Source organism: Eucyclogobius newberryi, unplaced genomic scaffold (assembly GCF_026437365.1).
Source record: "Eucyclogobius newberryi isolate DKJ021-1_F unplaced genomic scaffold, fEucNew1.0.hap1 SCAF_16, whole genome shotgun sequence".
NCBI classification, from domain to species: domain Eukaryota; kingdom Metazoa; phylum Chordata; class Actinopteri; order Gobiiformes; family Gobiidae; genus Eucyclogobius; species Eucyclogobius newberryi.
Window position 1 is genome coordinate 33,001,505 of NW_027315790.1, and position 13,074 is coordinate 33,014,578.

Sequence of the window (13,074 nt, forward strand, 5' to 3'; positions counted from 1 at the left end):
GCTGTAATAACAGTAGTAATAACAGTGTAGTAGGAGCTGTAATAACAGTAGTAATAACAGTAGTAGTAACAGTGTAGTAGGAGCTGTAATAACAGTAGTAATAACAGTGTAGTAGGAGCTGTAATAACAGTAGTAGGAACAGTGTAGTAGGAGCTGTAATAACAGTAGTAATAACAGTGTAGTAGGAGCTGTAATAACAGTAGTAATAACAGTGTAGTAGGAGCTGTAATAACAGTAACAGTGTAGTAGGAGCTGTAATAACAGTAGTAATAACAGTAGTAGGAGCTGTAATAACAGTAGTAATAACAGTAGTAGTAACAGTGTAGTAGGAGCTGTAATAACAGTAGTAATAACAGTGTAGTAGGAGCTGTAATAACAGTAGTAATAACAGTAGTAGTAACAGTGTAGTAGGAGCTGTAATAACAGTATAATAACAGTAGTAATAAGTGTAGTAGGAGCTGTAATAACAGTATAATAACAGTAGTAATAACAGTGTAGTAGGAGCGGTAATAACTGTAGTAATAACAGTGTAGTAGGAGCGGTAATAACAGTAGTAATAACAGTGTAGTAGGAGCGGTAATAACAGTAGTAATAACAGTGTAGTAGGAGCGGTAATAACAGTAGTAATAACAGTGTAGAAGGAGCTGTAATAACAGTAGTAATAACAGTAGTAGGAGCTGTAATAACAGTATAATAACAGTAATAATAAGAGTGTAGTAGGAGCCGCAGGGGTGTAATGACCTCTCCGTTATCAGTTCATCCTCCAGTCGTCTACTCATTGCCGCCTCGTGCCAAATGGCGGCGTCATGTGTTCAGAATGAAAACATCTGAGCGGATCACAACAGTTGCCTGGAGCTGGATTTCTCCGACAGCCGTGAGTTAAATCCAGAGTCTGAGTCGCTGGAAAAATGTGAACGCACCCGGCTAAACGCTAACGCTAACGGCCAACCTCAAAACCACAAACACATGCGACATTTACAGTACAGACTGAGGTTTACGAGCCGCTCTGCTTCGTTTACGACGCGGTTAAGAAAGGGTTAGAAACTCAAATGTAGATTTCATCTGTAACGTGCAAAATGAAGCTAAATAAACTTTACTATGGTTAAAAGTGTTAAGCTTTATCTTTCAATCCCAACTGAGAATGCACTGAATCTTCACAAAAGGACAACACTTTGTTCCTTTCTCTTGGAGGATCTTGAAAAACAACATGCAGAAGTAGTAAAGAATAAAGGATAAAATGGTGCGCATTTATGGCAAAAATAACTATTTGTGCAGAAAAAAACCCAAATCTTTATAATCCCTGTAAAATAATGAGTTGACTGACAAAAAAGTCCATTATGTGAATTTAATTATAATTTAATAATGTATAATAATGATAATAATGATCGTAATCATAATCAAAACTACTTAAATTATATGCACAAATAAAGTTTTAGAGTCTATTCTGTTTTACCCATAATGCATCATGGTCTTAAGCTTGTAGACAAAGACTCATCCAAGAGTCATTCTCAATCTGTGAATCAAGACCAGAAACTGAGATATTTCTTGACTCTACAAGTGTGTGAAATGCTCTCAATCAGGGGTTTGTCCCATTTTAAAAGACAAAGAGAATCTGTCCTTTTAAATGTAGATTTTCTTTTCTTTTCTTAAACATCTTTTAAAAATGTCTTTACTTTGTCCCACGTCACCTTCGAAAAAGAGGTCTCCATCTCACTGGGTTCTGACCTGGTTTAATAAAGGATAAAAATATGAATAATAATGACAATAATAATAATACTACCGTAAGAAAAAATGTAAAATGTGGTAAGTTTGAATCCCGACTCAACCACAACGTAAACAATGGTCAAAACACGTCTCATTGATGCTACAGCATGATATTATTGTTATGACTGTATTTACCGTTTGAATTGTCGTACATTTGTGTCTGAAAAACAGTTTGGTCGTTCCATCCTGACGCACACGGAGCGAATACTTTATAGAACTCAGAAAAATACATTTACTGTTCATAATTTCCTGTTTATTTCAGTTCTCTATTGCTTGGGATGAATGAATACATAGTTTGCTAATTGTTTCTAGCCTTACTCAAACTGCTCTGTAACAAGGGTGTTTTGTTTGGAAGGTTGTGCTGGATTACATTATTTTAAATACCAATGTGTCCTGAATAATGCATTATTTAGAGCCTTTTAACAAACGTACACAAGCGCAGAAAGTCGACGTTTTCTTCCGCTTCTGAGATAAAATATGCACGACCCACTTTTACTGTGAGAAAAGACCAGAGACCTGAAGGGCTTTAGTCATAAAACAGCACAAATATAGCATAATATCATCTGTAACGAGCGTAAAACGACGTTACGCTTTGGCTTGGAGCTCGGCAGACGTGTCGGATCGCCGTTATGGAGAGACGTTTCAGCAGAGAGGCTTTAACCGGGGCTGATGGATGCAGAGCTGCAGCGGGACATGAAAGAGGCCGAGGTCCGCGGAGGATTGTGCTTCAGAGCGGAGACAATAATGTGATTTACGCCCGGAAACGGATCGGGCAGGAAAGCAAAAGGCTGTGACGTGTACGACACTTCCACGTCCAATCAGGGACCAGGATGAGACGCTAAAGCTCCAATGAGGCGACAGTTTCAGCCAAATCAACCTTTAAGAGCTTTTAACCCTCTTATTGTTGTTTTGCGTTCTCGTTTAAGTGATTCTTCATTTTCCTGAAATCAAGACGTCGTTGCTCAGAAACTCGTACGTTCCCGCGGCGACGGGCTGACTCTTGTCGCGATGACGTTTGCGTGACATAAAAGGGCTGCAGTTTTCACCCTGAAGTCTGTCGATTTGTTTACTTTTTATTAGCTAGTTTTAGAGTATTGTTATAATTTAGACTGTCCAAAATATAAAATGTGTGACATAGTTATAACTGTGTAGCAAGAGAAAAGTCTTTTGGGCTTTATTTTAACTAAATGGGGGGAAAAAGTGACATTTTCTTAATAAAGATTAGAGGGGGACTGCACTATCCCTGAGGAACACCCTTCAGCCAGACTGTGTTTTTTTCTCTCTAATTTTCTCTTCTTCTAAATATATAATGTATAATTGTGTGTTTTAATGCTAATGTGTATTTTATCCATGCTAATGATGATGACATTTTACTATTACTATTAATACATGTACAGGAAGTAATAAACCTCCTGTTAAACAACTGCACATGTAATAATCATGTGTCTATTGTGATGTTATAAATGTTTAAAAACTGTTACAATAAACACGTATGATTCCAGATGCATGTTTATTGTCCTCACGTGTGACTGACATGTTACGTGTTTACGCTCCGTTAGAATCCGGTTGCGACTCAGGATTAATCGCAGTTAAACCCGTGTTAATGTCGCTAACGGCGGCAGCAGCTGCTCTCGCTCTGTCAGAACATTCAACACATTCAACACATTCAACACATTCAACACGTTTACGGCGCCTCTTTTCTCTTTCAAACGGGCTGAAGGAGCTCGGCGGGGGCCGTGGGGGCGTGGTCTCCCGTGGGGGCGTGGTCTCCCGTGGGCTCTGGTGGGCTGGCGTGTTTACGGTCCCGTGTTGCGGGTGGAAGAGTCTCGGTTCTGACGCCGGCGGTCCGGTCCTGGCGTCCAGCATGCGGATCATGTCTCTGTCAAGCCACCGACAAACGGCACAGGAAGTGACAGCCCGGCTCTTCAAAATAAGTGTAATGCAGTGATTTTTCCGTTCCACTTAATGAATATAATATATGAGGTTATTTTGTAGTCAAATGAAGGTTTTTAATATGTATTTTAGACATAATATTTACAAAAAATAAAAGTTATTCTTGATGAAAATCGGAAAGTTTATTCTTTTTGACATTTTGATTTAGTGTTTGTGATAAAACGTTTTTGTTTCATTTAGTTTTAGAATGTGTACATCCATTATACTGTATATTAATGATGGATGTGGTTTGATAATAATAATCATAAATATATATATATATATATATATATATATATATATATATATATATATATATATTAACCTCTCACTAGCTCCGCCCCAAACTCTGCAGCTCTCACACTCACACACACACACACACACGAACAGACACACACTCACACACACACACACAACAGAGACACGCACACACACACACAGACAGACAGACACACACACACACACACACACACAGACAGACAGACACACACTCACACACACACACACACACACACACACACAACAGAGACACGCACACACACACACACACACACACGCCGCACACACACACTCACACTGTGTGTGTGTGTGTGTAAGATAAGATATTCCTTTATTTTCCCCATGTGGGACAATAAAGGAATATCTTATCTTACACACACACACACACACACACACACTCATTTTGCCGGAAACCCCCTGATCAGTTCCAGTCTCTTATTGTGAAGCTCTGAGCGGAAGTGCGGCTCGCCCCCGTCGCCTCGCTCTTGACGTGTCACTCTTCTTCATTCTCAGTAGATTTTTCCGCTGCTCCGGATTTGACCGAATCTGACAAATAAAAAGCCACAACAGCGTTTTCAAAACACACTCTTCCGCCGCGTCCGGAGCGCGCGCGACACTTCGCCCGGATCCGGTCACATTTGCGCCCGTTTCTCTCGCGTTTTCCGCCCCTCGCGCCGCCGCGGCCGGATCTCCCCGCGCAGGGCGTGTGTGTTACTCGGGGGGGCCCCCAGACGGTGCCGGGGACCCTGGAGCTCGATGACAGCGGCCGGACGCGGGGCCTGAACATGGACGCGGTGGATTGTAACGAGCTGGGGAGCCGCCTGGAGCGCAAACTCACGATCCACGACAAAAGTAAGAAGCCCCCCCGGGGGGGGGGGGGGGGGGGGGGGCGAGGGGGTCCGGGGCTCCGGGGGCCCACGGACGGAACCGGGGGATTTCAGATCTGTAGAAATATGGAAACATAACTGTGGAAAAGGATGATCTGAGCGGGTCAAGAGCATAAAACTGTGTAATAACGTGTAATAACGTGTAATAACGTCCGAATAACGTGTAATAACGTGTAATAACGTCCGAATAACGTGTAATAACGTGTAATAACGTCCGAATAACGTGTAATAACGTGTAATAACGTGTATTAAGTACATTTAACTGCAATAACGTGTCATTTGTGCAGATGTTTTGAATCAGTGTAAACAAATACGTTCAGGAGGAACCAGGAGAACATGCAACTGCAGTGGAACATGATGTGATTTATTCAGAATATGGATGAAAATATGACAAAATGTGGGCGTTTATGTCAAATGAACGTGACTCGGACTCGATTTGTGATTATAGTTTATGTTCAGACGAGGTTATGATTATGATTTTAGGTTTCGCTGGACATATATTTAGAGAAATGTGGACGTAACAGTATATTTCAGTTTATCTTCAGATATAAAACACACTTAAATATGAATTATACTAAACATAATCACTGTTTCCTTCCGTTTCTCATCTAAAGAAATCATTTGTAAAACGATCTTATGTCAGAAAATCATTGAAAATACCGTGACATAATTTATTTTGGCTTCATATTTTAAAGGATCTATAAATATAATGGATATACTAAAGAGGTTATTAGTTATTAATATATATAATGTACACTGTAATGTCTGTTCCCTTTACGTTGCAGAAGATCTGAGAAATATACTGGGAATTATTAATGATGATTGTGATGAAATATTGGAACATACATTGAAGAAACAATATAAAAATACGTAGTAAAGTCATAAATCAGTGTAATACAGAACTACAATGTACACATTTATACACAATATACACATTTATACACAATATACACATTTATACACAATATACACATTTATACACAATATACACAATATACACATTTATACACAATATACACATTTATACACAATATACACAATATACACATTTATACACAATATACACATTTATACACAATATACACATTTATACACAATATACACAATATACACATTTATACACAATATACACATTTATACACAATATACACAATATACACATTTATACACAATATACACATTTATACACAATATACACATTTATACACAATATACACAATATACACATTTATACACAATATACACATTTATACACAATATACACATTTATACACAATATACACATTTATACACAATATACACAATATACACATTTATACACAATATACACATTTATACACAATATACACATTTATACACAATATACACAATATACACATTTATACACAATATACACATTTATACACAATATACACATTTATACACAATATACACAATATACACATTTATACACAATATACACATTTATACACAATATACACATTTATACACAATATACACAATATACACATTTATACACAATATACACATTTATACACAATATACACAATATACACATTTATACACAATATATACATGTATTCAAATATCCGCCTCAGTGGAGCTCAAATACCTGATACATTATTGATTATAACTATATTTTTATTATTATTATGTCATTTTACTCATAACCTCTGATTATTATTGTCTGATCTGTGCTTTAGGTTCATATAAGAGTATAATAAAGAGTATAATAAAGAGTATAAAGAGTATAATAAAGAATATAATAAAGAATATAATAAAGAATATAATAAAGAGTATAATAAAGAGTATAAAGAGTATAATAAAGAGTATAATAAAGAGTATAAAGAGTATAATAAAGAGTATAATAAAGAGTATAATAAAGAGTATAAAGAGTATAATAAAGAATATAATAAAGAGTATAATAAAGAGTATAATAAAGAGTATAAAGAGTATAATAAAGAGTATAATAAAGAGTATAATAAAGAGTATAATAAAGAGTATAAAGAGTATAATAAAGAGTATAATAAAGAGTATAATAAAGAGTATAATAAAGAGTATAAAGAGTATAATAAAGAATATAATAAAGAATATAATAAAGAATATAATAAAGAGTATAATAAAGAGTATAATAAAGAGTATAAAGAGTATAATAAAGAGTATAATAAAGAGTATAATAAAGAGTATAATAAAGAGTATAAAGAGTATAATAAAGAATATAATAAAGAATAAAATAAAGAGTATAATAAAGAGTATAATAAAGAGTATAATAAAGAGTATAATAAAGAGTATAATAAAGAGTATAGCGTATAATAAGAGTATAAAAAGTATAATAAAGACTATAATGGTGTGGCGAGCTCCCACGTGTTTCACAAGTTTGAGTTTCAAACGACAGTTAAATAGAAGCAAAGATGAATTAAAGAAACTTGAAGCGTTTGGTGCAGTAAATGTCCCAGAAAGACTTTGGCTTCTTAAAAACCCTCCTCCCTCTCTCTCTCTCCCTCTTCTCCTCTCTCTCTCCCCCTCTTCTCCTCTCTCTCCCTGTTCTCCTCTCTCTCTCCCCCTCTTCTCCTCTCTCTCCCCCTCTTCTCCTCTCTCTCCCTGTTCTCCCCTCTCTCTCCCCCTCTTCTCCTCTCTCTCTCCCCCTCTTCTCCTCTCTCTCCCCCTCTTCTCCTCTCTCCCCTCTCTCTCCCCCTCTTCTCCTTTCTCTCCCCCTCTTCTCCTCTCTCCCCCTCTTCTCCTCTCTCCCCTCTCTCTCCCCCTCTTCTCCTCTCTCTCCCCCTCTTCTCCTCTCTCTCCCCCTCTTCTCCACTCTCTCCCCCTCTTCTCCTCTCTCCCCCTCTTCTCCTCTCTCCCCTCTCTCTCCCCCTCTTCTCCACTCTCTCCCCCTCTTCTCCTCTCTCCCCTCTCTCTCCCCCTCTTCTCCTCTCTCTCCCCCTCTTCTCCTCTCTCCCCTCTCTCTCCCCCTCTTCTCCTCTCTCTCCCCTTCTTCTCCACTCTCTCTCCCTCTTCTCCTCTCTCCCCCTCTTCTCCTCTCTCCCCTCTCTCTCCCCCTCTTCTCCACTCTCTCCCCCTCTTCTCCTCTTCCCCTCTCTCTCCCCCTCTTCTCCTCTCTCCCCCTCTTCTCCTCTCTCCCCTCTCTCTCCCCCTCTTCTCCTCTCTCTCCCCCTCTTCTCCACTCTCTTCTCCTCTCTCCCCTCTCTCTCCCCCTCTTCTCCTCTCTCTCCCCCTCTTCTCCTCTCTCTCCTCTCTCTCTCCCCTCTCTCTCCCTCTTCTCCTCTCTCTCCTCTCTCTCCCCTCTCTCTCCCACTCTTCTCCTCTCTCTCTCCCTCTTCTCCTCTCTCTCCTCTCTCTCCCCTCTCTCCCACTCTTCTCCTCTCTCTCCCACTCTTCTCCTCTCTCTCTCCCTCTTCTCCTCTCTCTCCTCTCTCTCCCCTCTCTCCCACTCTTCTCCTCTCTCTCCCACTCTTCTCCTCTCTCCTCGCTCTTCCATTCTCCCGCTTGAGGGGAGAATCACGTTTATTTGGGTCATTATGAAAATCACGATTATTTACATCTTTCAGAATGATCTTGTTTTGTGTCTCTCTCGTGTCAAACCTGTAGAAAGAGTCACTCACTGTGTGTTTGTGTTTCCGTGGAGACCGGGACGATGTTATGCTTAAAAAAGAGAAGAAAATGTGCGATAATGATGTCGTTTATGATGTAATTGACTCGTTGGCATGTCTAATATTTGTTCTGGATCATGATTGGTTGTTAGAGCCTTAAGAGTCCGTCATTGGCTGAGACTTTGGAGTTCTCAGCCTCTTCTTTACCATCTCCTCTCTCCCTCCTAACTCTTATCTTCCTCTCCTCCTCTTTGTGCTTCCGCTCCTCCTCTTTGTGCTTCCTCTCCTCCTCTTTGTGCTTAATCTTCTCCTCTTTGTGCTTCCTCTCCTCCTCTTTGTGCTTCATCTTCTCCTCTTTGTGCTTCCTCTCCTCCTCTTTGTGCTTCATCTTCTCTTTGTGCTTCCTCTCCTCCTCTTTGTGCTTCCGCTCCTCCTCTTTGTGCTTCCTCTCCTCCTCTTTGTGCTTCATCTTCTCCTCTTTGTGCTTCCTCTCCTCCTCTTTGTGCTTCATCTTCTCCTCTTTGTGCTTCCTCTCCTCCTCTTTGTGCTTCCGCTCCTCCTCTTTGTGCTTCCTCTCCTCCTCTTTGTGCTTCCTCTCCTCCTCTTTGTGCTTCATCTTCTCCTCTTTGTGCTTCCTCTCCTCCTCTTTGTGCTTCCGCTCCTCCTCTTTGTGCTTCCTCTCCTCCTCTTTGTGCTTCCGCTCCTCCTCTTTGAACTTCATCTTCTCCTCTTTGTGCTTCATCTTCTCCTCTTTGTGCTTCCTCTCCTCCTCTTTGTGCTTCATCTTCTCCTCTTTGTGCTTCCTCCCCTCCTCTTTGTGCTTCCGCTCCTCCTCTTTGTGCTTCCTCTCCTCCTCTTTGTGCTTCATCTTCTCCTCTTTGTGCTTCCTCTCCTCCTCTTTGTGCTTCCTCTCCTCCTCTTTGTGCTTCCTCTCCTCCTCTTTGTGCTTCCACTCCTCCTCTTTGTGCTTATGGATGTGAAGGATGGTTCTGCTTGGAGCCGCTGCATAGGCGTCTGGACTCTGTGTACTTTGTGTATTTCTCGTGTAGTAGTGGCAGTAGTAGTAGTAGTGGTAGTAGTAGTACTAGTTGTAGTAGTAGTAGTAGTAGTAATTGTAGTAGTAGTAGTAGTGGTAGTAGTACTAGTTGTAGTAGTTGTAGTAATTGTAGTAGTAGTAGTAGTTGTAGTAGTGGCAGTTGTAGTAGTGGTAGTGGCAGTAGTAGTAGTAGTATTAGTATTAGTAGTTGTAGTATTAGTAGTAGTAGTAGTAGTAGTAGTAGTAGTAGTAGTACTAGTAGTAGTAGTAGTGGCAGTAGTAGTAGTAGTAGTAGTAGTAGTAGTAGTAGTGGTAGTAGTAGTAGTAGTAGTAGTGGTAGTAGCACTAGTTGTAGTAGTGGCAGTAGTAGTAGTAGTGGTAGTAGTAGTAGTAGTAGTAGCAGTAGTAGTTGTAGTAGTGGCAGTTGTAGTAGTGGTAGTGGCAGCAGCAGTAGTAGTAGTAGTAGTAGTAGTAGTAGTAGTAGTAGTAGTAGTAATTGTAGTAGTAGTAGTTGTAGTAGTGGCAGTTGTAGTAGTGGTAGTGGCAGTTGTAGTAGTAGTATTAGTAGTTGTAGTATTAGTATTAGTAGTAGTAGTAGTAGTAGTAGTAGTAGTAGTAGTAGTAGTAGTAGTGGTAGTAGCACTAGTTGTAGTAGTGGCAGTAGTAGTAGTAGTGGTAGTAGTAGTAGTAGTAGTAGTGGTAGTAGTACTAGTTGTAGTAGTGGCAGTAGTAGTAGTAGTACTAGTTGTAGTAGTGGCAGTAGTAGTAGTAGTAGTAGTAGTAGTAGTAGTAGTAGTAGTGGTAGTAGTAGTAGTAGTAGCAGTAGTAGTCGTGATCTAAATGAGGTCATAGAACACACTCATACAGGTTTAAGGTCTTTATTTTTCTTTCTATATCATAATAAGTCACAAAAACATTTCCCGTTGCCAAATATAAAAACAGAGCCAGGGTTTCTCAGGAGAGTTTGTCTTCAGGTCGAGGCTGGTGTTCCACTCCGAGACAGCAGGGGGCGACGACGGGCACTTCAAACGCCCCGAAAATACATACGTAACCACCTCAGGGACTAATAAGGACATAAACTAAATCCAAGAAGATCTAAACTACAGCGTCAGGTCAAACCAGACTTTGAATTTGTTGTTTGCAAAGGAAATGATGTCACTTAAAGGAACAGTACGTCACTTATTTTCCCTCTCCACAAACACAGCTGTAAAACTCCACAGTGCGACATCAAATCAGTAAATGGAGAATGTTCCGCAGTGTGGTTTTAACTATGGACGAGGAAAAAACATCACGATTTAACGATTATTTGCGATTATCGTGACCAAACGACAGCGAAATCTTTAGTTTTATTTCACTTTTCGTGCTCTGACGTGTGACTTTACGCAATCGAACTCTCTCAAAGACAAAATAGAGTTAAATAGAGTTTAATTCAACACAAACAGCCGGATACAAACAATTTTTGACGATAAATTGAATTAAAAATACTTAATTTTGCTTCTAAAATTGTCACGATGTTTTGTTTTTTGGTTCTTTAGATTATATTGTGACCTGAAAGTTTGAAAGTGACGTATTGTGTTTTTAAGATCGGCGTTTTTGTTTTCTATAAGATGGCACAAACATAAATAAATAAACACATAAACTAAACCAAACTCTGCAAACGAACTAAACATTTTTTGGTGACGAGCAAGGGAGAGACATTCAGCGAGTCGCACAATCTGCCTGAAAACGACCTTCATAACGAGCGGCGACGGTCAAAACAGTCTGACTCACGTAATGACAGGGCCCGAGCTGTGTGTGGGGGCGGGGCCGTGTGGGCGGGGCCTCGTCCTGACACGGAGACAAACAGCTGACGTCTCGGGAATTCAGACCACGCGCCACGCTGTTCCGAGGCGAGCGGACCCTGTTTATGATGACGTCACGTGTCTGAAGGAAGCGGCGCCGGAATCACTTGCCAACCGTCTGTGTTTGTGTCCTTAAAGCGCCCCCTACAGGTCAAACCCCTCCAGGTCAAACTACTACAGGTCAAACCCCTCCAGGTCAAACTACTACAGGTCAAACCCCTCCAGGTCAAACTACTACAGGTCAAACTACTACAGGTCAAACCCCTCCAGGTCAAACTACTACAGGTCAAACTACTACAGGTCAAACCCGTCCAGGTCAAACTACTACAAGTCAAACTACTACAGGTCAAACCCCTCCAGGTCAAACCACTACAGGTCAAACCACTACAGGTCAAACCCCTACAGGTCAAACTACTACAGGTCAAACCCCTACAGGTCAAACCCCTCCAGGTCAAACTACTACAGGTCAAACCCCTACAGATCAAACCACTACAGGTCAAACTACTACAGGTCAAACTCCTCCAGGTCAAACTACTACAGGTCAAACCCCTACAGGTCAAACCCCTCCAGGTCAAACTACTACAGGTCAAACTACTACAGGTCAAACCCCTACAGGTCAAACCACTACAGGTCAAACCCCTACAGGTCAAACTACTACAGGTCAAACCCCTCCAGGTCAAACTACTACAGGTCAAATTACTACAGGTCAAACCACTACAGGTCAAACCCCTACAGGTCAAACCCCTACAGGTCAAACTACTACAGGTCAAACCCCTCCAGGTCAAACTACTACAGGTCAAATTACTACAGATCAAACCACTACAGGTCAAACCACTACAGGTCAAACCACTACAGGTCAAACCCCTACAGGTCAAAGCACTACAGGTCAAACCCCTACAGGTCAAACTACTACAGGTCAAACTACTACAGGTCAAACCCCTACAGGTCAAACTACTACAGGTCAAACCCGTACAGGTCAAACCCCTCCAGGTCAAACTACTACAGGTCAAACTACTACAGGTCAAACCCCTACAGGTCAAACAACTACAGGTCAAACCCCTACAGGTCAAACTACTACAGGTCAAACTACTACAGGTCAAACCCCTACAGGTCAAACCCCTCCAGGTCAAACTACTACAGGTCAAACCCCTACAGGTCAAACCCCTACAGGTCAAACCACTACAGGTCAAACCACTACAGGTCAAACTACTACAGGTCAAACCACTACAGGTCAAACCACTACAGGTCAAACCCCTACAGGTCAAACCACTACAGGTCAAAGCACTACAGGTCAAAGTACTACAGGTCAAAGCACTACAGGTCAAACCACTACAGGTCAAAACACTACAGGTCAAACCCCTACAGGTCAAAGCACTACAGGTCAAAGCACTACAGGTCAAAACACTACAGGTCAAACCACTACAGGTCAAAGCACTACAGGTCAAAGTACTACAGGTCAAAGCACTACAGGTCAAATCACTACAGGTCAAAGCACTACAGGTCAAACCCCTACAGGTCAAACCACTACAGGTCAAACCACTACAGGTCAAAGGTCACTGAACTGAAACGCAGTTCAGACAAATATATTTTGAATTTCACAAAAAAACTATGAAAATGTTATCACAGAATAGCACATTTTTTAGGTTTATAATGTCACTTCCTGTTTGTGATTGATGACATCACAGTGGGAAATTACCCAGCAAACACTGGGCCAAAACTCATCTAGTGTC

At 40.7% G+C, this 13,074-nt stretch overlaps 1 protein-coding gene across 4 annotated transcripts in view; it reads left to right on the forward strand.

The window, feature by feature from the left end:
• Positions 1–4,486: 4,486 nt before the first annotated feature.
• The window catches only part of LOC140362214 (uncharacterized), a 48,209-nt gene continuing 39,621 nt past the window's right edge, over positions 4,487–13,074 (forward strand). For 2 of the 4 annotated variants that reach the window (XM_072448303.1, XM_072448304.1), the window contains exon 1: positions 4,487–4,827. In XM_072448303.1, the coding sequence (XP_072304404.1) occupies positions 4,761–4,827 (67 nt within the window). In that variant the 5' untranslated portion in view covers positions 4,487–4,760. The remainder of the gene's footprint in view (positions 4,828–13,074) is intronic. The other 2 variants (XM_072448305.1, XM_072448306.1) reach the window with 2 other exon arrangements.